Genomic DNA, 26,844 nt, shown 5'->3' on the forward strand with positions numbered 1-26,844 from the left:
AATACATATTATGTGAGAATTTATTGATTATTAATTCGTCTACTCAAAAATTGGGATAAAAAATGTGTCTATAAATAATAAATTTGATTAAATTTTATATTTCCTTTATTTTTTTTAATCTAGGTAGTTTAGTATCAGTCTTCACCAATCTCTCCCTGTTCACTTTCACTTGGATAATTATTTGAAACATATTCAGCAAAATGCTTGACACCCTTAAACATATCTTCAACAATGTCTTTAATATCCTCTTCAGGTACATCAAACCCACCCTCTCCACCTCCAGGTAGTTCAATGGTGTAGGTTAAAGGAACACCAAGTACTCCTTTAAACCAATCAACACTTTCTCCCGTAGCAATGTACATCAGATTAGCAGTTGAACCAACTGAATACCTTTTCTTTAAATGCTTTTTAACAGCAGTAGCTAATTCATGTAATTCTTCTTTGTTTTCTGGATATTCTTTTGCTGTATAACCCCATGGATATAAAATCGATTGCCCATAATTATGAAATGATATGTAAAGTTTTAAATTCTGTTTAATTTTTTCGGCAAAATTTCGTATATTTTGTGTTTCTGGTTCAGAAAATGCTTGATCACCACCGTAAGTTTCAACACAGCGTTGTTGCGTAAATTTATCTTCTTTAAAATGAAAATCAAAATTACGGTTTGCATCAGCACCAATACAAAATGCGTTCGAGGCATTTTCGCTGCCAGAACGTGTTTTTCTCCAATAACGATCCTAAAATAGAGTACAAATAATTAGCTTTATCCCTAAAATTGTTTCCTACCAAGCCTAATTTTAAATAATAACTTTACTAGTCATATATTTGGAACAAAGGATCTGGAGAGAGGGGGGGAGTCCTTCATTTTGGAAAGTCCACTGAATAGGACCTTTTTTCATAAATAATGACTAGCAGACTGAAATTTCATATATTTCTTTGTTACCTGAAGCATTTTTAATTTCAATAAGTAAAATGGGATTTATATTAAATTTTTTTTTTTTTTATTCTTACAATAAATGAGTAACAAATACAAAAATCATTATATCCGATACTTTGCAAAATAGGGTCATTTAAATTTTAATAATTTTTAATCTTATGAAATTCTTTGTTTAGATACCACCATTTCACTGCTTACAGTCTCTAGATGTTAAGACTAAATCTGCTAAGAATCATACTTATTGAGCATTTTTTAGCACAGTGGTTATATTGAAATTTATATTGGTCTTAATTCGAGTTTGATGTCTTTTATGAAGAAATTAAGAATAATATTGGGCAATCAACTTACAAAATCAAAAGTATACTCGTAGCCATCATAGTTAATTAGCGGTAATAAATACCAATCAATATTTTCAATTAAATCAAAATTTTCTTTATAATTTTCAACCAATTGTTGAATTATATATAAAACTTGAGCTGTTGAAATCCATTCGCGTGCATGTATACCGCCATCAATAAAAATGGCTGGTTTTGAATTATTCCCTCCAGTTGAAATACGTAATAATTTCATTGTTCGATTCTCAAATGTGTTTCCAATATCTATTACACTGGTTAAATTTTGATAATTCTCCGCCAATTTATCCAAGTAATTGTTTATCTAAAACAGATTAAAGAGTGACAAATTTTTTGAAATGTTTACTTTGCGAAAATCCTATTCCAGTCAAAACTGGTAGAATTTTCAACACTCTCCGAGGTAGAAGTGGAAGCATGAGGTCCAGTGACTTGTCACCACATTACGATATACCTTATTTTAAAATATAAATAAATTGTACCTACTTCGTAAGATCTATAGTACCGATCAAAAGTGATATCATCTAAGTTGGTCGCCTTATATGATCGCGCAATAGATACTCGCTTCCTAAAAAAAAATTATATAAAATTTAAGCGTTACACATTGAAGGTATAAAGCTAGCGTACGTTTCTTGGACTTGTGTAATCTTTAGGTAATCTATCGACAATGGGAAAGGGCGACATTGATTAATATAGATCTTCTTTAATACCATTTAAAGAAGACACTCTCCCAGAACTTGAAAAGCTCAGCTCTTTCAATATCACCCTTTCTCAGCGTTATGAAACCACCTAAGAACACCTCACTACAAATTTGCTTGTTGCTAATAAGTCCAAAAAATGAAGTATAAATAATGTTATTAGTTACTTTACCTGACTAAATTATGAATTTTTGTGATATAATACAGTGAATTATTGTGTAAGGCATTCACAAATTTTTGTTGTGTTTCAGGTGCTACTAAGACATCAGACGGTGCTCCTAGTTGCCATACACTCGTACCATTTACCTCATCCACAATTGTCATCAGCTTATGAATATCATCGGAATTTGTAGTGTTAATCTGATAAACTTTGTATCTGAAAACAAAATCAAGTTTTAAAATTCAAAGCATATTTTTTTACTTTTCATGTAAACCTGCAATCATAGCAAACTTTCAAGATTTCGAAGAACTTGACTATGCTGTAGCATAAAATTCGGCATCCCAAATATCAAGAAAAAAGTGTACGTACATGGTGTTCAACACGCTATACTGCTAGAAAAAATGTAACACACGTTGTAGGTAAACAGTTCTCCGGATTGATTTAGTTGTCAATTTAGATCTTAAAAGGTAAGAGGTAGAATAACATTTTTTATTTAAAACATTTTTTTTTAAATCGTTAGCTTTCGGAAAAATATTTCATTATTGCATTTAATCAAAAGGAAACACGCTAGCTACAGAAAATACTTTTGCCAAAGGTTGTCTAGGGTAATGCAGGACATTCAGTCAAAAACATAAGGTCAGTGACCTTTATTGCCTTTGATAACTTTTAAATGCAATAATAACATATTTTTAATTCGCATTTTCCCCGAAAGCTTACGGCTATGTTTTCAATAAATAATGTTCGATTTTTTATTCTTTCTAATTTAAAGTGTTATTAATCTATCTCTTACCATTTAGAATCTAAACTGACTATTAAATTAGAACGGGGAACTAGGTCCAATCTGAGGTCAGAACTCTGCAACTTATGTTTAAGTTATTTTTTGATTGATTAACTGCAAATCGTGCTATTTATGTATCCATACCAGATTGAAATGGTCCACCCTGTATAGATATGTTTTTTTAGGTATGACCACTCATGACTATTTACAGAGTAGCCCTATTTCGATAAATCTTTTTTATTAGAAAGAGTTTACTTCTAAATACAATTTTTTTGAAACAAATTCTTCCCAAAGTGTATAAAAATATAGAATGATTGATTATACCCTGAATTTTCATCTTTAAAACAATTTTTATGGATGTCGATCGATTTCTCTGCCAATTGTGGACCAATTGTGAAAAATTTTAAGTGTAACTAATACGTGTAGCTGACTTTGTTTTTTACGAAGACTCTCTAAAATGTATAAGAAGAGAAATAAAACCAAAGAAAAATACACAAAAAAGAAAACAATTATTTTAAAGTATTTACTCCAATCATTGAATAGCGTTGAAGTCGACATCGAAGAATTAATTTTTAGACAAGGAAATGATAAGCATTGACCTAAAAGCGTAAAATTATTGATAGGTACTTTATTTATTATGTATGCGGATTTAGTAGCTGCTTGTACACGACTTTTCGTGAAACGATAAATGGCTTCTTTTAATAAGTAATTAAAATTTATTTGTAATCGGATGTAGTTTAAATAGATATTGGCGTATATGTCTAAGTAACGGAGGTTAAACCCAATTATTATTATTAAGTAATTAACATTTTTGTTATAGTTAAATATGAATTTTTCACAAACGAAGTGAATGTTGCTGTTCAAATTATATCAATAGGCAACCTACATGAGTTGCTCTTAATTAGTTTTTTTTTTTTTTATTATAACAAATGCAAGACAAGGTACTCATTATGCGCGATTATTCATGCAACGACAAAATACCCAATGTGCGCACGTTCCTATTGTGTAATTCGTTATTTGTTACCCATAGAGGTGAGTAGAAAAAGTAGAAAAGGAATCCTATCCTGACAAAAAGTTTTTAAAGTTCAATATAAAAATATTAACTTACCCATCATAGCATTTTGATTGTATTTGGATTACCAGTAATTGTAAAATAATAACTAGAAATGTATAATTTATCACTCTCATTTTGAACACCATACTAAAGACCGTCCAAATTTTTAATACACTTAATTTCTTATCAATCACCATTATACATTAATTTAGCAGTAAAATAGTTCAATTTTTTTTCTTACACTAAGTCAAGGACACACACAAATCAACATTGATTAGTTAAAAATAAAATTTTCCTCTTTTTTATAACTGAAATTTGGTAGTAATTATAGTGTTTACGTTAGCAAATTCTAGTTATTATTAAATCATAAAAAAATTATTTATTTTATGTCATTGTGTATGAATATAAAAATATAATAAACATAAACAAGATTTATTATAAACAATGGCCTTATACAGTCTGCATGACCGACTAAAGGTTTACTTTTGTACAATGAGTCATAATATTAATAATTAATAAATTACACAATAGAATGTAACAAATATAAAAAAAAAACACACTTTCCTATTAAATAGAGGAAAAATTAATTAACTCTTGCATGTAAAAAGTATATTTATTTAAAAAAAAAGTATAATGTGAACCTAAAAAAATTGATTCACCACAGTTTTATTTTGTTTGTATAATTATATCATTTTCGATAGTCCATTTGTTTGTAAACGTTAGTTCATATTGACCCATGGGCGTACTCACCTTGTGTCCCAAGGGGTAGGAGGGAGGTCCCAAGGGTTTTGGTCATCAAGGGCTCATCACGATAGAAGAGTGACAAGCACAATTACCAAAATGCCTAGTGGTCATTCATTTATTACATATGGATGATTTTGACGATTTTTCGCCACCCTCTCCTATCCCCATGTAAAGGTACATAAGAATTCTCGAGCTCGTCTACCTCTTCTTACGTAAGATTCTATCTCGTTTTTCAGATGAATAAAATGTTGTTAGAAAAGGATCAGTTAAGACCAAATTTTGATCTCCTCGACCCTTCTGGAAATCCTAATATAATTAATGACCTCTAACACAATTTTTCCCAGCTCAATGAACATAAAATGAAAGACAAGCATTAAATTCGGCAATTTTTAACCGATGAAGTGACATTCAACAGTTTTTTTCCATTGGAGTAGGGGTTGAAAAAACTTTTCTGATTGTGCATAGTTTTAAATTGAACAGAATTGTACGAAAAGATAAATATTAAAAAAGAAATTTTTGCTATTGTAGCAAACATAAATAAAAAAATTTTAACTCTCAAATCTTTTTAAGGTTGTCCTGACACGAGATTTAATTTTAAAATTGTGATAAATCGTTTTAATTGAAAATATTTTAGATAAATAAAAACCATATATTTATATAATATTTATTAATAACAACTTTTATCGCTACTCTCACTGTTACGGATTCTGTGACCTGGGAGTAATTTTTTTCACATATAAGAATAGATATTACACATTTTTTATCAAAAATTTGTTGTCTCTCAAACGTAGAATACCAGTGTAAAATGTTTCACACAATGATTCCAACATTAATGTTATAAAAATGATTTGTTTGTTTAAAATGATTGTTATTTTAAACACATCATTTTTTTAAATTAAAAGTATAGGCAATATTTATACATAAATGATGAAATTATGGTCTGAAACTTTATCTTAATAATATCATGAATTATACTCACAATTTAAAAATACGCAAAAAATAGTATTTCGGTTCTCTCATTTATTTTAGACGCATTCATAGTGAATCACCCCTAAACAAATATTTCATGTACACATGTAAAAAAACTAACAATATAAATATTTATATAAAAATAATTATTTTATTGAAAAATTCTATCAACAACAAAATTTAATATTAAAAATTGTATATATACATATTTTTATTAATTAATTTAATACTATTTTCATTAATAAAAACTAATTATACCTAAAATTATTATAAAATTCAATTTTTAATCATTGAGTAAATACTGATAATAAATAAATAAAATAAATAAATGTATTAAAAAATAACTTACAAAAAAAAAATACTGACAACAATGAGTAGAACTTTAACAAAAATCAAAACGTTTACGTTAAGTAAAATATAACTTGGTCCAAATATAGTGGAAAATTTGTTTTCCTATTTTGCATTTAAAAAATAATATTCCAAAAATTCGGGTGCAGATTCAGAAACTTTTGTTTCAAAATAAATGCAGTGCTTTCAAGATCTTTATCCCTAACATTGAAAATTCTCACGCCTAATCGAACAAAGTTATTTTATCTTAACATATTACGTTAAAGTTTTAATCAATGTCACAAAAATTTCTTATCAATATAAGCGGCAAATACTTGAATACCCTTAAACATATCAGAAACTGTTGGTAAAATTTCTTTCGGTGGCAAATCAAATCCATGAACGCTACCATCAGTTAATTCTATTGTATAAGACAATTCAACACCTAATACATCCTTAAAATAATCCTTACTACTGCCAGTTAACGAATACAAAATATTAGCTGATGCACCAACATCATAATGGGTATCCATTACTGCGTTCACTAGTTTACCCAATTTATGTAATTCTTTAGAATCTTCTGGTAAATCATCGGTGTATCCATATGGATACAAAATTTTATTACCAAAACTATGGAATGTTATATATAATTTAATTTGATCCTTAATTTTATCAGCAAAATCTGCTAAATTTTTTATTTCAATTTCACTAAATGGGCGAGGACCAGCATAATCATTTATACATGGTATATGACCAGGTGATGGGAAACCTTGTGGATTATTTTTTCCACCATCTTTATCAAATCCATTCCAATAGATATCCCAATTACGATTTGCATCTACGCCAACACATGATGGAGCGTAAAGAGAGTGCGGAATTCCTGGGAATGTTGATGGAGATCTTGTACGACGCCATAATCGATCCTGTAATTTAAAAAATTCAACACATTACAATGTAGTTTTGAAAAATATTTGAATAAATTCAAAAAATCATTACATATTTATTTTTTATTGAAATAGGGAATATCGATGATTTTTTTTTTTACTTAAATAAAAATATTATTTTTCGAATAACTATCAAAACAATCAAGATAAAAGTCATCAAAGATTTGTTTGTATCTCTTTCTAGCAAAATAGAATAATTCGCATGTCCGATCTCTCTACCTACTATCTGTCCTTTAGTAGTTTAAAATGCTTAAATATCACCCGTATTTCTTGGCCGATTTTAATTTTAATTTCATCTTTTATCACCTCTTTTATGGTATTTAGATATTTTGTTAAGAAATTCTACAAAAAAATCATCGCATTCCCTTTTGGGGAAAGATGAAGTCCGCCTGTCACGTTAAACAGGTTGTACTGCGCATTATATTACGCATCTCCTTTATACAGGTAAAAATTGTTGATTTTAAAATCATTTTAAGTCCATTTTTTATTAGGATCATTTCTCATGGCCAATCTATCTATACATATAAAATTGTTTGTTCCGAATGACTGATTGATTGACAGACTGACTAACGAATCAACGCTCAGCTTAAAACGCTGAAACGTAGACCCCATTAACTTGATCCCATGAGGATGAAATAGGAGATAAAAGTTTGTATGAAAATTCGTCATTTTTGAGTCCACTACTTAACCGATTAAAAAAATTATTTCACCTATAGAATGGTAAATTGTCAGCAAGTAACATGGGCTGTATTTTATTTAAAAAAATAGGGCTCGGCACCAAAAAATTAAAAACCATTAAATGGTATAAATGGTAAACAAAAGGGGGATTAAGGAAGAGAGAGCAAATTGTCAGACAGCTGATCCTTTGCTAAAGCTTGGTATTGTTTCAAATTTATAACTATTTCAAATCGTTTTTATTAAACCAAATAAAAATTCGTTATTTTTCCAAGTAAATGTGAATGAATTATCTCAGTAGGCTAGAAACATCACAGGTCCGATCAAACAGGCTTAGGATCAGTCTACAAGAAGCATTAGTTCTATTATAAAATATTGTGTTAATGTTTCGGTAAACATAAAATTTATTAATAGCTTCAGCACCTATTATAAAGTATGCTTGATATAAAGTTTTCCGTATCGCTTGTCTTGTGGTATTGTTCGTTATTAACCAAGTACTTGATTACTATATTATTTAAAAAGTAAACTTATAGAAGAGATATATTCATGGGGGAGGTAAAAATAGTTTTTGTTATAGAATATATCATTTTCCGATTAATCCCAAAGTGTTTGTACAAGTAAATAATAGTAGAGCTTTATAACATACATTGAGAAACTATGAGAAATAGAGGTAGTACCTAGTTATAGGTAACTATTTCATACATAAATATACAAATACTATAGTTTAATTTTTATAGTCGTAACATTCCGAAAAATTATATTTATAAATTTTTAGACTAATCTCTAGATCGAAAAATGGTTCAGGGCCCTGATATGAACACAATTCACATCAATTGTTAGAATTCCTTCAAAATCATTTATAGCGTACTCCAATAATTCTCAATCACATGTATTTCGAAAAGTAACGTTTTAACGATTTTTTTTTTTTGTTTATCGAATTGGATCTTGACTTTAAATAGTCAGGATTTTACAAGTATAAGCCGAAAGTCTTTGTATATTATAATTTAATTTTTTTTTTTTTCGAAACGGTTTTAAATTTAATAAATGATGCTCAGTTAACTTGACATAAATGGCGCTCAGATTTGCAGAAAAAGAAAATTTTATCTACGATTTGTTTGAAAAAACTGTAAATGGTCAAAGCGAGAATTCTTAAAATAAATAATATTTCGACTTGTATTGTCTAAGTGAAAGCATAAAGTGTTTGACATCTGGTAATTTTAATCATGCTATGACTAATTTTGAGCGACTTTTAGAGATGTTTTTAATTTAACTAATCTATTTAGAGCATAAGATGCAATAAGTGGAAACATAGATAGAAAATAGCTTCAACATCCATCTCCTCTGTTTTATCGATAGTTTTAAAAAAAAATGAAATTGGAATTAAATGAATATAAGAAATAAACTAGACAGCTACTATAAAAGTTTAATAAGTACTTACATGTACGTGAGAAAATTCATATCCATCGGGATTTACAACCGGAATTAAATACCAATCAATATTTTCAATCAAACTAAAAGTTTCTTTTGTATTTTCAACAAGTTGATGAATTATGTAAAGAACTTGCGCTGGTGCAATCCATTCACGTGCATGTATACCGCCATCAATAAATATTATAGGTTTCTTTACATCTTGAATATTTTCACGATTTGTTGATGAAGATATTTTAATCATTTTCATAGCACGACCTTCATACGATTTTCCAATATTTATTAATTCAACAATATTTGGGTAATTTTTTTCAAGTGTAGTTAAATATTCGTCTATCTGTGAATAAATAGAAATATTTATATTATTTCAAAATTGTCGAGAGCATTGCTTTGCAATTAAAATGAAATTCAAAAAATATCTGGCAAAAAACTACAAGCCTTTTATAACGGGTGTTTATATTTTTATTATGGAAGTGTTAAGAATTAATACAGTGTTTTTTATCTATAGAAACTCAAACTCTCAACTCTTTCCAGCGCTTCCACAATTATATCAATAAATTACACTAACAGCTTTGCAATATAAGCATATGGCATATTTAGGTAAAATCGAAAAGATTTCATAGTGAAATTTGAAAATGATAATTCAAATTATATTTGGTAAATTTTAGCGAATTAAATGCACTAGTACAGAATATATATTTTTCCAGACTTTTAAGTTAATATTTTCGACAAAACTTTTTGATAAGGTTAGCTAAGCCTTTTTTGAAAGTTCCGTCCCTGAATCGTATCTGAAGGCTACGAATATATAAGATGTATGATGTCAAACATATGCCAAGAATTTCTAGTAGCAGTTTAAATATTATTTTTATTTCTAAATGGTGATGTAAATAATTTTTAAATTTATTCTCCAAATATAATATTTTATGGGCAACGCTTCTATTATTTTGTAAACAATTTCAAAATCTATTGTTTTCCAAAATGCCTTACTATTTACTACACGTGTATATATAAAATTTAGTCCGGAGGCCCATCAGCTTACGTTGCTTTTGATAAATACTCCTCCAGAAATCGGTGTGTGGCTTAATTATGTTTAGTTTAACAATTTTTTTATAAACAAAAATTTTTGAAAGTGGGAGTTTTGCTATCCACGAGACTTGGAAAATTTCTAACTAGGCTGATTTCCACTTTTGTTTTTTTGTCATTCCCTTTGGAAAGTCCTTGAATAACAAATTTAAAGTTTGTTGTCCAAAAACATGAAATTTGTATTGTAACATAAGTTTGGCAACATAAATTTCCTTTAATTCAATATCGAATTGAGCGATTTTCACATTTTTTGTTCAATTATCTTCCTGATGGATTAACAAAAAAAAAAACAAACAGACGTTAAATTTAAGCAAATGGAGGCGATCAAAAACTTTCTTAACTGGGAGTCGAGCCCGGGTATCTTAGATTGATTTCAAGTGCCTTAACTGACTGGGCCATACATGCTCTAGGTACAATGTATATTTTTTTTTTCGATTCTACGAATTTTATTTGTTAACAAACAATGTCAACATTAATCAATTTATTATTTATAAATTTCGTTTACAAATTTTTAATAAATTTCGTTTACAAATTTTAAACGTCCAAGTCTTCTGATTGTAATAGCCTTTTTTTTCATACAATAGCGTAAACCATAAAGACAAATAAGTTGTCAAGTTAATCTTATTTAAAGAGAATTGAAAAAAATATATCTATTTATATTATCAATAATAAACGAAAAATCTTGACGTTTATTTGCATACAAAATTTAATAAACAAACATAAATAAAACATTTCTTAACCCCTCGAAAGGGATAATTAAAGTAATTACTGTGAGCTGTATTTATCAATGACAATGTGTGCTGATGGGCATCCAGACCAAATGTTACTAGTTCAAAATTATGGATGGGAAAAAAACTTTAGTAATATTAAATAATATAGTTTTACTTACATCATCATATCGATAATAGTGATCAAATGTTATGGATCCATTAACTTTGGTATAATTCTTTTGTGCTTCTCTTTCACGATCGATTGTTCTAAAACAAAAAATAATAAAATTGCATAACTAAAATTTGTATATAATAATATAAATATATAAAAATTTTGAATTCTATTAAATTTACGTAGGTTTAAACGAGCCTATATTTACTATCTTATTTTGCCCACATCTCTAATTCACAATGCATGTGTAATAACATAAATGTTTTGAGAAAAATTAGCTTAATATGCCAAGAACTAGAAATGGAACTTATTAAACTTGTATTGAATTTTTCATTCCTTAATATGCTTGCTTGTCGCCCTATTGGCTCAGTTGGTTGAGGCGTAACCAATTCCGTTCGCGGTATGCATAGGGTAGCGGGTTCGATTCCCGCCGTCGCAACAAAATTAATTTAATTTATAGTTGTGATGGGCTGGTGTAGTGCATGATATATGCATAAAAGAGGTGCACTCAGGCTCTGAAATTGAGGAGATGATAAATTAACCTAACCTAATATGCTTGCTTAACAAAAAAATGGCATACTTCACTAAATAAAAACCATTTTCTTAGTATGTTTTATACTTACTCTTTTACATTATGTATTAAAATACGATGTTCGTAATTTTTATCTTCTATTTGCTGAATAATTGACTCTTTTGCTAATGGTGGTAAAACAACAACGGTTACATGATGATTTTCTTCAAATTTTTGTGAATTTTTCCAAATATCAATATCCGCATCACTAAATATTTTATATAAATCTTTTGTTTCCTCTTCTGTTTTAGTGATAACTTCTAAAACGGAATACCTGAAAAAAAATAAGCACAAATTAAATTATGATAAAAATAAAAATAAATATATGGTATAAGAGTCTGGCTGCTGAATCCAATTTTATATTTGTTTTTCACATTTATTTAAAGTATTCAAAAAGTTTTTTGTTTTTATTTCAAAGTAAAGTAATTTTTTTGGACTCTTTACTCAATTTTTAACGAGGTAGATAAAATTAAGTGGTTTTTCACCTTAACATATGACAAAATTCTATATAGATAAAAAAGTTTGTATTTAGAGGTACTTCCTTTTTCAATTTTTTGTTTTGACATATTTACTTCTTCAAATAATTGAAAGTCAAATTCTAAATCAAATTCGATTTTTATTTAGAAGGTGCTTTGAAATCTTGAGCAAATATATATAAGACTTTGACAACATCAAATGTGATAAAAATACCATATAAAAAAATTAATCAATTTACACTAGCTTTAAATTAGAAACTTTAAGGTAGGTACAAATTTTATAGCTCAAAATTTTATTTGAATAAACTTGAAAGTCGAAAACAAAAACTTACTCGAGTCACACGACTTTGATTTTTACAATTCGGAATTTGCATTATTTTTTTAACGATTTCTCACGACTTTTTAATTTAATTTGTCGATAGTGACAATCTGGACATTTCTTAACACGCTTTTATTCGTTTGAAATGTATCTATACATCTACGTATCTATGTATCTATATATCTATGTATCTATGTATCTATGCATCTATGCAAAGGTATATTTTCGCACACTTATCAAGAACCAATGACAATTCAGAATTATCAATTAGCTAAAAAATATTTGATGGTGGAAGCGCAGATAACATACCATAATATTAATAAATAATAATTTAAAAAACACGATTTTGCAGCTAGTTGAACAAAAAAGTAGAAATGACAGTCAAAAATAACTAAACGACACGCTTTTGTAACAAGCTAAACTAAAAGTAGAAAATAATTTCTATCAAAGTTCAAAAAACATTGAGTAATTAGGGAAAAAAATTTTATCGTAAAAAAGTGTGGGGTGCTTTTTAAGATACCTAGCAATGACTTTACTTTTACCAATACCTGTCAATCAAATATTTTTAAAAAATTGAAATCAACCACCTTTTTTTTCGATAAAATGATTTTTTTTATCTTATAGAAATTATTTTCTATTTTTTAGGGTGTTTTTTAGGTTTTTATACTATTCTTTATCTAGAAGGTAATTTATTTCGATTCATGGAAATCGAAAATCGTTTTACCTTTATTATTAGAAACTGGTAAAAATAATTGATTTTGCGACAATACTTGAATATTCACGATAATTTCGAGATTTTTAATTTAAAATTTTTCGTTATATAAATAACATTTTCCAAAATTGGAATTTTTGACCAAATTCAAAAGTTAGTTAAAAATAATTTTATTTTACTAACCCATCATAATCTTGGTATGTACTTTTTATACTCATGGTATAATAAGCAGTTATACAAAATAACATATAAATCACACAACTACGTCCAATTATTGAACCCCACATTGTTTCTTCTACGTTTTATAAAACTTCTCTATCGAAAAACTGTTACTAAATTATTAATTTTCAGAATCTTAAAACATTTGTATATATACCTTTTTCCAAAACCAATAAACAACGTATCAATGAATACTAATAAATTAATATTAGATAATTTTTATAAACAAATATTAAAACTGTTTTATCTATAGTCTTATATTAGTCATTAAAAAAAAAAAGGAACAAATTGATTACCAATATCTAAATCATATTACGAATATCTCTGATAAAATTAGTAAAAATATTTTAGATAAACAAATTAATAATTTTATTTACAAACAATCGTAATTAATTTTCACGAATTAATTCCAATATTAGTAATATTATGATCCTATATTATTCGAGGTAATACCAAAATTTTTTTGTTATTCATTTTCTAAGTACTAACTAATTGAATAATTTTTTTAAATTGTTTAATCATACCGAAAAGACTTAATTATTAAATTATTTTTAACTTCTTTTTTTTTTTAAATTGTTTAATAAATGGGTTAAAGCCAAATTAAGACACGATTATTTTAATCATAAATATACAAAACAAATGCGAAATAAATCTACCAACTGGATATTATTATTAAATAAGCTAATTATATATCAAGAGCCAGGGCTGACAAATTTTGATCACGCGTTGAGATTTTTATCCAGCACAAAATTTTATATCATCGAATGACCTAGCTTTTCGTTTGATGAAGCCCAATTCAAGAACTCATTGTACCTTCAAAATAACAGTAAAGCTCAGGATTACACAGAAGTTTCCATATTTGGGTTAAAATTTTGTGAGACAAAAACGGCTCGTCAAGATATTTATAGAATATTGTAACCAGCGATATCTTTATGTTATAAAAAGTTCTTGCAAGAATCAGTAATTTTAATTCGAACTAGAATAAATATACAAGGTGGCTTTTTAAGTTGACATATGCTTGAAACTCGATATATAAATTCAAGTGAGGAAAATTCTTCAAAGGAAAAGTGTTAGTTTCAACACATATTTCATACCGGCATCGAATTCGATCCAAGTTTTCTGGTTCAATTTAAACCTCATTCTGATTCATAACTGACAAACATTAGACGAACACTTCAAATTAGAAAGTTGATCTATATAAATATAAAAATAAATACGCACATTTTTTGTTTGAAACATGTTTTTGTAAACCGAATAGTTTTGGAAGTAATCGATATCAACAATCTAGCCTTTTGTGCGTTTGCTCATTCAATTTGAACAAAAATGGTCTTTACAAAAAAATAAACAACTTTTTTTGTATATATTGAAAATTTTTTTCGAAGAGTGCGTAGATTTCGCAGAAAAAATTATACGAATATTTTGATATGAAAAAACAATTTAGGGTAAAACTTTTTTAATTCATTTTTGTCTAGGATGTACGGTTTGCGGAAAAATGTTTCGAACAAAAAAAGCTATTTTTTGAATCAATAGCAACTTTCTAATTCATTGTGATCAAGTTTAATGTCTGCGTAAGATGTTCGCCTTCACACCCAATATTTTTCGCTTGAAGCGAAATCGATAAAAGATATTTTTTAAGCATATATTAACTTAGAAAAGGCACCCTGTATAAAGTAATAAGTTCAGTAATAAAATTGTTCGCTATATGTCATTGTTGTGCAGTTTATTGTTTATTGTTTTCGTTTCTACAACTCTCCTCATTTTGAAAATTTCTATTTTACTAATATTAATCATCAAGCTGTTAAAATTAAACATATTTTACAGTTCTAATTGTTTTCGGATACGCGGTACGCTGACAAAACAGCTGCCAAAATACCATTGAATTTATAAAATATTTAGACCAAACTTTCTAGTTTTATCCTCCTCTCCTCTAAGCTAAAAGTAAGTACTATTTTACCCTCCGTTCCCTTGCGACAACGTCTGGGTACGCGTATGTCAAGGGAATTGTGAAAAAAGTTAATCGATGATGTTGCAAAGATGACCATATTGGATTTAGAAAAAATTAGCATAAAATTTCTAAACTGAGCCTCAGTTACAAATTTTATTTTGTCGAAATTAATTTGACCTCGTCTAATCGGATCAAGACTCTTTAATAAGCATAAAAATCTCATTCGTTAAAGAACCATCTAGAACAATTTACAACATACATACGTTTTAATTACATACGTACATACGTACAACATACGTTTTAATTACATAACAAGATTAGAACCATTTCAAATCTAAACACTAAAAAAAATACAAATAAAAAATAAAATTAAGTGTTTACACTCTTTGAACATGTATCACGTTACATTATCGAAATCTTGATCATCATACGATGATTTTGAAAAAAAAGAAAAACAATTTGTTCAAGGCCATTTGCAAATTTTTTTTAGTATTTTGCAAAGATATTATCTAAATGTTTTCGTTTAGATAAGATAACAGGCGAACTTAGAAATTTACTTTAGTACCTACCTGTGACGAAACAATTTCATCATAATTCAAAACAAGTGAAATCAAACAATTGACTGAGTTAATTATTGAAATATCATGTACAGACAGTGCGTTGATTACACTGTCACATTACACATACATGTCACATAGTATAAGATACGAATTAAGGTCGACCTTCACCCAACTGTTTACCGAATGAAAGTTATTTTTTATGAAATGTAAAATACTTACAAAAATATGGTCAAGACAACATTTAATAAAAATATCAAAACTTGGAAAGCATGCAAACTTTATTTTTTTACTGATATTTTCTGGACAATCATATAGGACCGTATTTGTAATAAAATTATCTTTATTTAGATGTGCGAGTCAATAAATTAACAGATGTACGTAATTATTATTCACAACCTGTAGCTGCTGCATATTCATTATGGCTTTTACTTTCGAGTAGATTCGCATTCGTTAGATATGCAAGTCAGTGGAAAATTTACAAAAATTTTACTCTTGGTATTTTCCCTAAAAGTAGTCTTGATCACATTTTTTTAGGCAACTCATTGCAGGGATATTTGTTAACATTTGATATTTCATAAAAAATAATTTTCATTCGGTAAACAGATGGGTGAAGGTCGATCCTAATTGGGATCTTAGACTAACACATACATAACTGATATTAACATATAATACATATCATACAATTTGCGCCTAATTTACGCCCTGACAGTGATGTTAAAAAAAAATGTTTCAAACAAAAGTAGTTTATTTTTTTATAAGGAACATTTTTTACATTTAAACTTTTTTTATATCTCTAAAAGTTTACAAGACCCAATTGACCTATGTTGCTCATTTACGAACCCGACCTAACTTTTTACTTCCACAGCACGCTGTAAAAATTTCAACTTGATATCTTTTTTTAATTTTGAGTATCGTGATGACAGATGGACAGACGACAGGTAGGCAGACAGACAGACAACCGGAAATGGACTAATTAGATGATTTTATACCAAAATTTTGTTGGTAGCATAAATATTATCACATACATAAACATTGGAAAAACAAAACAATTGTTGGAAAATAAATTTTCTCAGCGAATTAAAAAATTGTACATTTTAGAACGATAGACTTAAGTTAATTTTTTCCGTATTAGTTCAAATAATATATTTCCTCATTATATTTCGAAAATATATTTTAAAATCATACTTTTTACAATTATATAAAAATATTTTATAATTGTCATCCTTTTGCATTCAATTGAAATATTTTTGATAAAACTCTAAAAATAAATAAAAATTTAATCAGTTTGAGCTTCTAGAAATAAAAAATATGCAATTTAATTAAATTGCATTTAAAAAATCAGTGACCTATGCAAGATAGATATAATTCAAAATATTTAAGTAACGGACTTCAAAAATGCAGGTGGTTTTAAATTTATGCGACTGGCAATAATCATTAATGTTGGGTTATCCCTAAAATATATAACGCAAAATTTCACCACTACAAGTCTCTACAATCATTCTGCTAATATAAAGTCGGCAATTTCAAGTCACAGGGAAAATTTTTAATAAAAGTAAGTTTTTAAAGTATTCTTAACCCAAGTCGCCCTATTAGCTCAGTTGGTTAAAATTAATTTAATTAATAGTCGGATGGGCTGGTGAAGTGCACTCAACCTCTAAAAATGATCGAGGAGGTAAAACACATATATGGTATCACAATGGGCTCTATAGCCTAAGTGTGTCCTTCGTGGACAGCCAATATAACCTAACCTACCCATTATTAACCCAAAATATACAAAAATCGAGTACTTTTAACAATAAGACAAGACGTTTCTTAGATATCAATTATAATCCAACACGAAAGATGGTCGTAGCAATTTCTGCAATCGGTACTTCAGAAACCGATTTCTTTTTATGACGGTTCTATTTTATTTCTAAATAGTTTTTTATATAATCGCAATAATTATAACTCATATCAAATGTGTTGTTATAATTTAATTTCATTTTAAGTCTTGAGAAAATAAATAAATTTTCATTGTTTTTCAGGTTGATAACTTTTATTATTCAAATTGGATGTAGAAATATTTTTTTTATTGATTTTAAGTTTTTGATAATGATTTAAAGGTATTTAATTAATTATTTTTTTCCTTTTTATAAACATCAAGTGTGTTTTTTTCGTTAAATTAAGCGATCAAAAAACATTTGGAAAAATATTTTCATGTCAATTATTGTAAAACGTAAAAACATATATTTTAAAGCAGATAAACAAACTATTTTAAATTTTTGAACCAATAGAATTTTGTTTTTATGAAACACACCTTTACGTTTTTACCTCTGTATACATACACTGCAGTAAGAAAACTTAGTATAATTATCAACTATTTGGTGGCTCTATTAGTTCAGTTGGTTAAGGTGAAAGTAATTCCGTCCGCGGTATGCTTAGGGAAGCGGTTTCAATTTCCGCCGCCGCAACAAAATTAATTTAATTAATAGTTGTGATAGGCTGGAGTAGTGCATGGTATATGCATGAAGGAGGTGCACTCAGCCTCTGAAATTGAGGAGCTGATAAATGAAATTATCAGCGGAAAGGTAGTAAAACACATATATGGTATCACAATATGCTCTATAGCCTAAGTGTGTCCTTCATGGACAGCCAATATAAACTAACCTAACCTATCAACTATTTGAAAAAAAGTATAGCAATATTACAAAACAAGTTGTCCCGAGCATTATGCGCACACGTAAAAAATACCAAACTTTTATTGTAAAATAAGAATATATTTGAAAAAGTAACTTTTATTTTATTTTGCCAATTTAATTGATAAAAATGTTGGTCATTTTATTTAATTGTTAGAGCTTCTAAAACTTTTAGTAAAATTACCACAGGAGAAGCTAGAAAGCATAGAAGTGTAAATTTTTTAGCCAATTTCATCTTCAACTTCAATGTTTAATCACAGGATTGTTTGTAGTTATGAGAAATAATTAATATTATAAATAATATACCTTCAACGTAAATTATTTTGAAGAATATATGCCACGCTAGGTCACTCTATATAAAAAACAATGATGTTTACGAAAAAACGTTTCAAACAAAAGTTTATAAGGAACATTTTTTACAATTAAACTTTTGTTCTATCTCTTACGGTTTACAAAATGGGTCCGAAGAACCCAAGACCCAATTAACCTATGTTGCTCATTTACGAACTCGACCTCACTTTTTATGTCATGAGCATGCTATAAAAATTTTTCGTTTTTGAGCTGTCATCAGACAGACAGATAGACAGACAGACAGACAGACAGACAAGCGAAAATGAACTAATTAGGTGATTTTATGAACACTTATACCAAAACTTTTTCCGTTGCGTCAATATTTTCAAGCGTTACAAACTTGGGACTAAACTTAGTAGACCTTGTATATTTTATATACATGGTATAAAAACCAACAAATGGAAAATAAGTGTAAACGTCACATTTTCTTATAAACACGCTCCCCTGCCCCGCTACGCAATATCGATCTCTTTTTCCTTTTACTTGACAACTTTTATGAATGGCCCCATTCGAAAATAACTCTAAGGATTATTTTTTTTCATATAGAGGTTCTATGAATATTTCACACGAGATTTTATGATAAATATTGTTATCAATAATTAACCGTAATTAATATTACCAATAAAATAATATATTTTTGGTAAACAATTATAATTCTATTACTGATAATAAAAAATGTATATTATGCAAAATATCCAAATTGTTAATTTTCGGTCTTCCAAACTGCGAATAATAATTATTTCAAGGTCAAATATAAAAATATGTTATATATGATTTTTTTAAATGGATATTCTTACATTTTAATTGCCATTATTGATTTTAATATTTTTCTTGAAAGCGAAATTTAATTACCATATAACAAATTTGAGAAATATTCAGCTTAGATTTCGTTTTATTGTGAATGTCGATTTGTTAATAGAGAAAAGTAAAATGTTGTACATAATAGAGTATCATGTACCTTGAATCATTCTGTAGTTTCTCGATAGATATTGCTATTGACTGGACAGAGTTTGTTTTAAATAAGGGTAGCAAAATGATCATGGTGTTTTTTTTTTTCCCGAAAAAATTGATCGTTTCATATTGTTTTATGAATCATACTCAACTTAAATAATTGGTTATTGGTCAGTCAGTTGTTATACCATATTCTACATTTAAATATAACGTTAAATTAATTTACAAATACGCAAGGTGGTGTTTCTTGACACTACCAACATAATGTACCATTGATACATGGTAATATGTACGTACTATTATATTCTTGTGTTTGCACGCGCTATTGTATTCTCATGAGTAAGCAAGTACTGTTAAGCGAAATATAAATGATAAAAACAAGTCTCATTCGCCCCTAAACATTAAAAATACTAGTTGAAGCTGTTTCTCTTGACGCTCAGTGTAGTGGATGCCTGTACGAGAAATATGTAGGGCTTTCAATGTTTCAATCTTATACTAATCTGGGCAGAGACGTTCACCTAAGTAAGAGGTATTATAGATGTTATATGAAATTGAAAAATATGTCTTACAGCTTAAAGCGTCTTACAACTAACTCAACACGTATCGAAGCTTCAACACATGTATTCTGTCATACTCGTGGTACGCTTATGCCTGGATGTAAACTGAACACTAGGTATATTCTATAATGTTGTTCCCTAAAAAAGTCCTAAACCGCTTTTACAGATAGAGACACAGAGAGAGAGAGTCGTCTTTAACAATAGCGGACTATTCGGTAACGACAACTGAACATTCCGCTTGATTTTAGCTGTGACCCAATACTATAATTTTTTTGGTTACAAAAATATAAAGGTACCTATACATACACATATTATTAAGTAAGCATCTTATATCATTATCACATGCCCTATTGATTAGATTATATTTATTTATCAACTTTTAATTTTGGCAAAGTTGTTTTATCAAAATTCTGATCGCAAATTATTATGTTTACCCGAAAATTAAAAGCAAAAATTTTACATTATCTTAGAATTATTATCCTAGAATTTAATGAAAATACACTATTAACCAATTGCCTATCTACTTGGACAAAAAATATGTTTGGTATCTCTTTTTTAAATTCGTCAAAACATCAGCGTACATACCAATCGGTTTCAATCACGTGATATAGAAGCTTAAAAAAATTAAAATTTTGTTCGAGTGTTTTTGAAAAGTTGTTGCATTATTTTCGCCAGATTAAAGAAAATAAATTTTAAAACCCATAATCTATGCAGGTATAACTAATTATCACAATATTTTTCATACTGTCCAAAATTGAAATTGAAATTGAATACCTATATAAATTACTTTATCAAGCTGTGATTGATGAGGGCTTCAAATGTATTATCTACCGCTTGTTTAAATTAGATAATCGCACAATTAGTAACATTTTCGGCATTTATATATATTGATATATTTTGTAATGAATGTTATCAAACTTGAAATAAATAAATACCAATTTTTATAATTGTGCTAAATTTAATTGTTAACGATTAAATTCTTAAAAATTCCCAGAAATAAACATAAAAATGTAAAAATTATTCCATTAATAATTCTCCCCAATTCTTCCATAAATAACAAAAATTTAATCTATGTCTTATTATGTTATTCTATATTTTATGATATCTCGGTAAACTACACATCCAAACGTAAAATATAACCGATTTTTGTCTTTTATATAGGTATCAAACTAAACTATGTGCTACCAAATTTCGAAACAAATTTTTTGTGATTTACCTACACTACGCAGAGAGGTAGTTTTATAAGTCTGTTCTATAATTTTATTCTCTTATACTTTTAAAAACAAAATTTTTTTATAGCTGTCCAGAAATTTTTTGAAGTTTTAATTTTCTATCAACTTAATTAAATGCTTTTAAGTAATCAATAAGTAAGTACAGAAAACAAATATATCTATCAATTTAATGGATCATACCAAATTATTTAAGATCCTTAAATCGTGTGTCAAAAAAAGGGGGAGGTTAGCAATTCGACTGTATTTTTATACATGCATATATGTAATATGCAAGGTATACTAAGTTTAGTCCCAAGTTTGTAACGCTTAAAAATATTGATGCTATGAACAAAATTTTGGTATAGGTGTTCATAAAATCACGTAATTAGTCCATTTCCGGTTGTCCGTCCGTCCGTCCGTCTGTGGACACGATAACTCAAAAACGAAAAAAGATATCAAGCTGAAATTTACAGCGTACTCAGGACGTAAAAAGTGAGGTCGAGTTCGTAAATGAGCAACATAGGTCAATTGGGTCCTGACCTATGGGTCCGAAGACCCATCTTGTAAACCGTTGGAGATAGAACAAAAGTTTAAATGTAAAAAATGTTCCTTATAAAAAAATAAACAACTTTTGTTTTTAACATTTTTTCGTAAATATCACTGTTTACCCATGAGGGCGCAAATTAAAAAATCGGTGAACCGATTTTGATGACCTATTTCAAAGCTGGTGCTTCTCGTGTGATCTCATTTCATTTTTGTCCAGTTCTGGCAACGACATCTATGAGAAAACCATAAAAGTCTTAAATTCGCATTTAGTATGCACGACAACAGGACGAATAAATTAATATCACGCTAACCGATTTCGATTATTCTTTTTTTAGTGATAAATTAGTTAGTGTACTTCAGATTCACTAAAAATCACTAAAAAGTAAAAATTATTATTGTTATTTTTGGAGTCGATGTCAGCCAAGCAAATGTAGCAAACTGTTCTGTCAGAGTTGTTTGCTTGGCTGACACTGACTCCAAAAATAACAATAATGTTAACTACATTATATTATCGTTATTTTTTTACTTTTTAGTGCATATTTTGTTGTTTTGGAAAAGTTTTTCTTTTGAAGTCGATTTTCTTTTTGTTCAAAGTTTTTTTTCGTTTTATATTTATAATTAATGAATATTTGGAAAATAACGAATGATGTCAAGCATTCAATATGGCAGTTATGAGTATATAGGCCTATAAAATACAGCAGTAGTCTATAGCAAAGACTATAGGATAGACAAGAAGCAGAAGTATAATTATAAGTGACATCTGGAGTCTGAGGCGATCAACTATTAAGTTTGTAGGCCTTTGCGGGTATGGCTATTAAGTTTAACTACTTTGCGGGGGTGACTATTAACTATTAAGTTTGAAAGCCTGACTCGGTAGAGGCGCTGAAACTCGTATACTACGATTTTACATTAGCTCATATGGGCTGCTTCTCCTCTATCCTATGCTCTTTGGTCTATAGAATAACTAGAGTGGGTTTTGTTTTATTTAAGAGTTCATACAAACATATGAACAGTTTTCTTGCAAATTACTATGGTTTCTTAATATCCATCTATTTATGCAACGCCTGCATCTATTTATTCAACAAAGTTTATACTGGTTGTCGTAGTTCTTTTTTAAGTACCGTTTGTCGTATGGCAAAATGATTTTCCAAATAGTAAATTGTACCTAAATACCTAGATCGGGATCTCAAGCTAATAAATTGAACTTTTAAACACTTCCTAACCATCGTCATCATATCTGTAATAATGTAAATCTCTCAACACTTTTAGATATTATTATACCATATATATATGAAATATACATAGTATATTAAGTTTAGTCCCAAGTTTGTAACGCTTAAAAATAATGATGCTAGGAAAAAAATTTTGTCATAGGTGTTCATAAAATCACCTAATTAGTCCATTTCCGGTTGTCCGTCCGTCCGTCTGTGGACACGATAACTCAATAACGAAAAAATATATCGAGCTGAAATTTTTACAGCATACTCAAGACGTAAAAAGTGAAGTCAAGTTTGTAAATGAGCATCATAGGTCAATTGGGTCTTGTAAACCCTTAGAGATAGAACAAAATTTTAAATGTAAAAAATGTTCCTTATCAAAAATTAAAAAACTTTTGTTTGGATTTTTTCGTAAACATCACTGTTTACCCGTGAGGGCGCCAATTAGGCGGAAATTTTATAATATGTACTATACTTGATTATCAGTTATGTATGTGTCACATGTTTGAATGTATTTCAACAAATAACTCAGTCAATTGTTTGTTTTCACTTGTTTTCTTCTTGAATCAACTCTCTAAAAACGAAATAGTGAAAAGTATAACAAATCACTATTTTTGTAGTGACTATTCACTATTTTCGCTATTTCAAACTTAAGAGAGAATATTATGCAATTATTGCTGCTGAATTCCGACCCTGCCTACTTAAGTTTTATTAATTCGTTTAAATAATTTTCATTGTATAAAGATATATTATTTTAAATAATTTTTGAATTCAAGTCCAATGATTAATAATAATTTACACGTGAAAATTTTATCAATTTTTTAATATTTGGACTTTTTTGATCGTACGTTTTACTAAAAATAGCAATTCTAAAAATACCAATTTTTTGTGTGCTATTTCAAAATGTCCAAGCATGTCATATATTTCCTCAATTAACTGTTCGTAATGTGATTTGATGATTTTTTACTATTTTCAAATATTTTTGGAGAAGTTTCTGAAGCAATTAAGTGAACAAAAAAAAAACTGAAACTCCTCATTCTATACTTTCATGCCAAATCTTAAAATAATTTCGTGCTTATAATCACAAGCCTACAATCGTCAACCGAAAATAAGTTGATTTCAAGACGGCTGAATTTGGGATAGTTACTATATTATTGAAATTAGATAGAGATGTAGTACGTCTGGAATCTGAGGCTGATTTATCGCACTAACGAGTGTGCTTCACCCGAAAAAACTGCGAAAGTTATGGATATTAAAGACAATTTTTAAAATTATTTTCCATGCCCTTTTAGCAATATACAGTATAATTGCCAGACAGAGAAAAAGTCACATCATTTTAGTATGGCTTATAACCACAGATTATAGTTTATACCATGCATATATGTAATATGCAAGGTATACTAAGTTTAGTCCCAAGTTTGTAACGCTTAAAAATATTGCTGCTACGAACAAAATTTTGGTAAAGGTGTTCATAAAATCACCTAATTAGTCCAATTCCGGTTGTCCGCCCGTCCTTCTGTGGACACGATAACTCCTAAACGAAAGAAGATATCAAGCTGAAATTTTTACAGCGTACTCAGGACGTAAAAAGTAAGGTCAAGTTCGTAAATGAGCAACATAGGTCAATTGGGTCTTGACCTATAGGTCCGTATGCCCCATCTTGTAAACCGTTAGAGATAGAACAAAAGTTTAAATGTAAAAAATGTTCCTTATCAAAAAAGAGACAACTTTTGATTGAAACATTTTTTCGTAAACATTACTGTTTACCCGTGAGGGTGCAAATTAGGCGTAAATTGAATAGTATGTAATATATAAATTGTATATGTATGTGCAATGTGATAAAGTAATCAGCACTATTTATGCATGGTATTTCAACAATTAACTCAGTCAATTGTTTGTTTTCACTTGTTATTTATGTAATAAACTATAATTTGTGCTTATAACTAAAGAATGTCAAATTTCAAATTTCCAGCTTTTGTTAACGCAACTTCTTTCAGATATGAAATGTTCTTCATCTCCTACCTAAACAAAGGAAAGAAAGTACTGAAATTCAGCCGTTTAAAATATACTTTCAATAACATTGCCAGCTCTTGTTCCATAACAAAATAAAAACTCAATAAGACATAAGACATTTTTATTAAATTTTTTGCAAGAAAAGGGAGAAATTATATTTTCTATTTATGAATGTTTTTATTCGAGTGCTCGTTCGTTTCGCAGCATACTTCATCTTGGACTCTTTTACATAATACGAAAACGAATTTGATCTTTGTGAGAGTTCATTAAAAACAATTTTCTATAAAGGATAATTTTTGTTTTTAATTGATGGATATTTTTACAATAATTGTTTTTGCGGGAATATTTTTGTTGTGGTTCTGAAGTCTTGATTTGATGTTTAATTATTATTAACCGTCAAAGTTCAATCATTAAAAAATAGGTACTGAACCTTTATAATCGTATGCACAATTCCAATATCTTATGTCTGAAGATAAAAAAAAATTTTATCTAAATATTGATTACCAATTATAATTGGCGTTAAAATTTAGTAATCCAGATATTTCTAGTTTCACATCATAATTATTCTGTATTAATCGTTGATCTTTTAATAAAATATTGCTATATTTGAATACTTAATTGTTCTTTACACTTGATGACACGAGAGCTGGCAACGTTTCCGACAGTGTATTTTAAGATATAATTCGGTCTTGAACTTAGGTGAGGATGGATTACGTCTTGCATCAGAAAGCGGTTGCGTTGATTAAAGTAAGATGTGCGATTTAATTATAAAACAAAATCATATTAAAATTACAGCCACGCTAGAACGATTTGAAACAGTTTAGAATAATATAATATCTGGCGGCAATTATTATTTATACTAATAACATAAAATATTGTTATTTAAATCATTTTTTATGTTGTCAATATAAATAATAATTGTCAGACAGGAATTTTCGCAGATTTTATCGAAGAGGGCACTAGCAAAAGCACCTTTCGCAGGTACGGCTGGAACTATTATCCCTAACTAATTTTGATCAGAAATGAAATATTTAAAATCCGTCTTGAAGTCAACTTTTCGTGACGTTGCCAGCATCATGAATAAAATTATTTCTATATTTGAATAATTGTTGTTCGTACTTGAGCTTAAAATAAGTCATTTATTTATCTTTCAATAAGGAAGTTTTGTTTGTGAATTGTTCTGGGAATTTTATGATTCGTAAATCATTTATTATATAAGCTCCATAATTTTCTAGAACAGTCCATCATGCTTTTCAAAATAACTAAAACTTATCGTCAATATGGACTGCTATAAAAACCAAGAAGTTTCATGAAATTTCTAAAGACATTCTAGACTATCGTATTATGTTCGATTATTTTCACCATTCAACGATCTGGTGGTGCAAATACATAAAAAAGCATTTAAGGATTTTATGAAAATTTTATATTATTATTATTATTAAAAAATCATTCAAGAATGTTTATTAAATGTTCAAAAAATAACTCCATTAAG

The 26,844-nt window shown here is 28.3% G+C and overlaps 2 protein-coding genes across 2 annotated transcripts; both read right to left on the reverse strand.

The window, feature by feature from the left end:
• Nucleotides 1–87: 87 nt before the first annotated feature.
• On the reverse strand, nucleotides 88–4,208 carry LOC123294554 (carboxypeptidase B-like). Its single transcript, XM_044875621.1, has 5 exons — nucleotides 4,032–4,208; nucleotides 2,158–2,361; nucleotides 1,774–1,855; nucleotides 1,286–1,594; nucleotides 88–737 (listed from the first exon to the last, which is right to left on the reverse strand). Exons 1-5 carry the CDS (start codon nucleotides 4,172–4,174, stop codon nucleotides 135–137), a joined length of 1,341 nt encoding a protein of 446 aa, XP_044731556.1. The 5' UTR covers nucleotides 4,175–4,208; the 3' UTR covers nucleotides 88–134.
• A 1,852-nt stretch (nucleotides 4,209–6,060) lies between these two features.
• LOC123295569 (carboxypeptidase B-like) lies at nucleotides 6,061–13,428 on the reverse strand. Its single transcript, XM_044876970.1, has 5 exons — nucleotides 13,291–13,428; nucleotides 11,653–11,874; nucleotides 11,037–11,124; nucleotides 9,075–9,401; nucleotides 6,061–6,940 (listed from the first exon to the last, which is right to left on the reverse strand). The coding sequence occupies exons 1-5, from the start codon at nucleotides 13,392–13,394 to the stop codon at nucleotides 6,317–6,319; spliced, it is 1,365 nt and encodes a 454-aa protein (XP_044732905.1). The 5' UTR covers nucleotides 13,395–13,428; the 3' UTR covers nucleotides 6,061–6,316.
• Nucleotides 13,429–26,844: the final 13,416 nt, after the last annotated feature.

The sequence above is a fragment of the Chrysoperla carnea genome, chromosome 3 (assembly GCF_905475395.1).
Source record: "Chrysoperla carnea chromosome 3, inChrCarn1.1, whole genome shotgun sequence".
NCBI classification, from domain to species: Eukaryota; Metazoa; Arthropoda; class Insecta; order Neuroptera; family Chrysopidae; genus Chrysoperla; species Chrysoperla carnea.

Excerpts from the sequence above, each read along its gene's own strand:
- LOC123294554 (XM_044875621.1), bottom strand. The coding sequence starts at position 4,174 with ATGGTGATTGATAAGAAATTAAGTGTATTAAAAATTTGGACGGTCTTT. Across the intron at positions 2,362-4,031 it reads CAATCAAAATGCTATGATGG|ATACAAAGTTTATCAGATTA; the intron begins GTAAGTTAATAT and ends TTTTGTTTTCAG. Across the intron at positions 738-1,285 it reads ACGAGTATACTTTTGATTTT|GATCGTTATTGGAGAAAAAC; the intron begins GTAAGTTGATTG and ends ACTCTATTTTAG.
- LOC123295569 (XM_044876970.1), bottom strand. The coding sequence starts at position 13,394 with ATGTGGGGTTCAATAATTGGACGTAGTTGTGTGATTTATATGTTATTT. Across the intron at positions 11,875-13,290 it reads ACATACCAAGATTATGATGG|GTATTCCGTTTTAGAAGTTA; the intron begins GTTAGTAAAATA and ends ATTTTTTTTCAG. Across the intron at positions 9,402-11,036 it reads ACTATTATCGATATGATGAT|ATAGACGAATATTTAACTAC; the intron begins GTAAGTAAAACT and ends ATTTATTCACAG.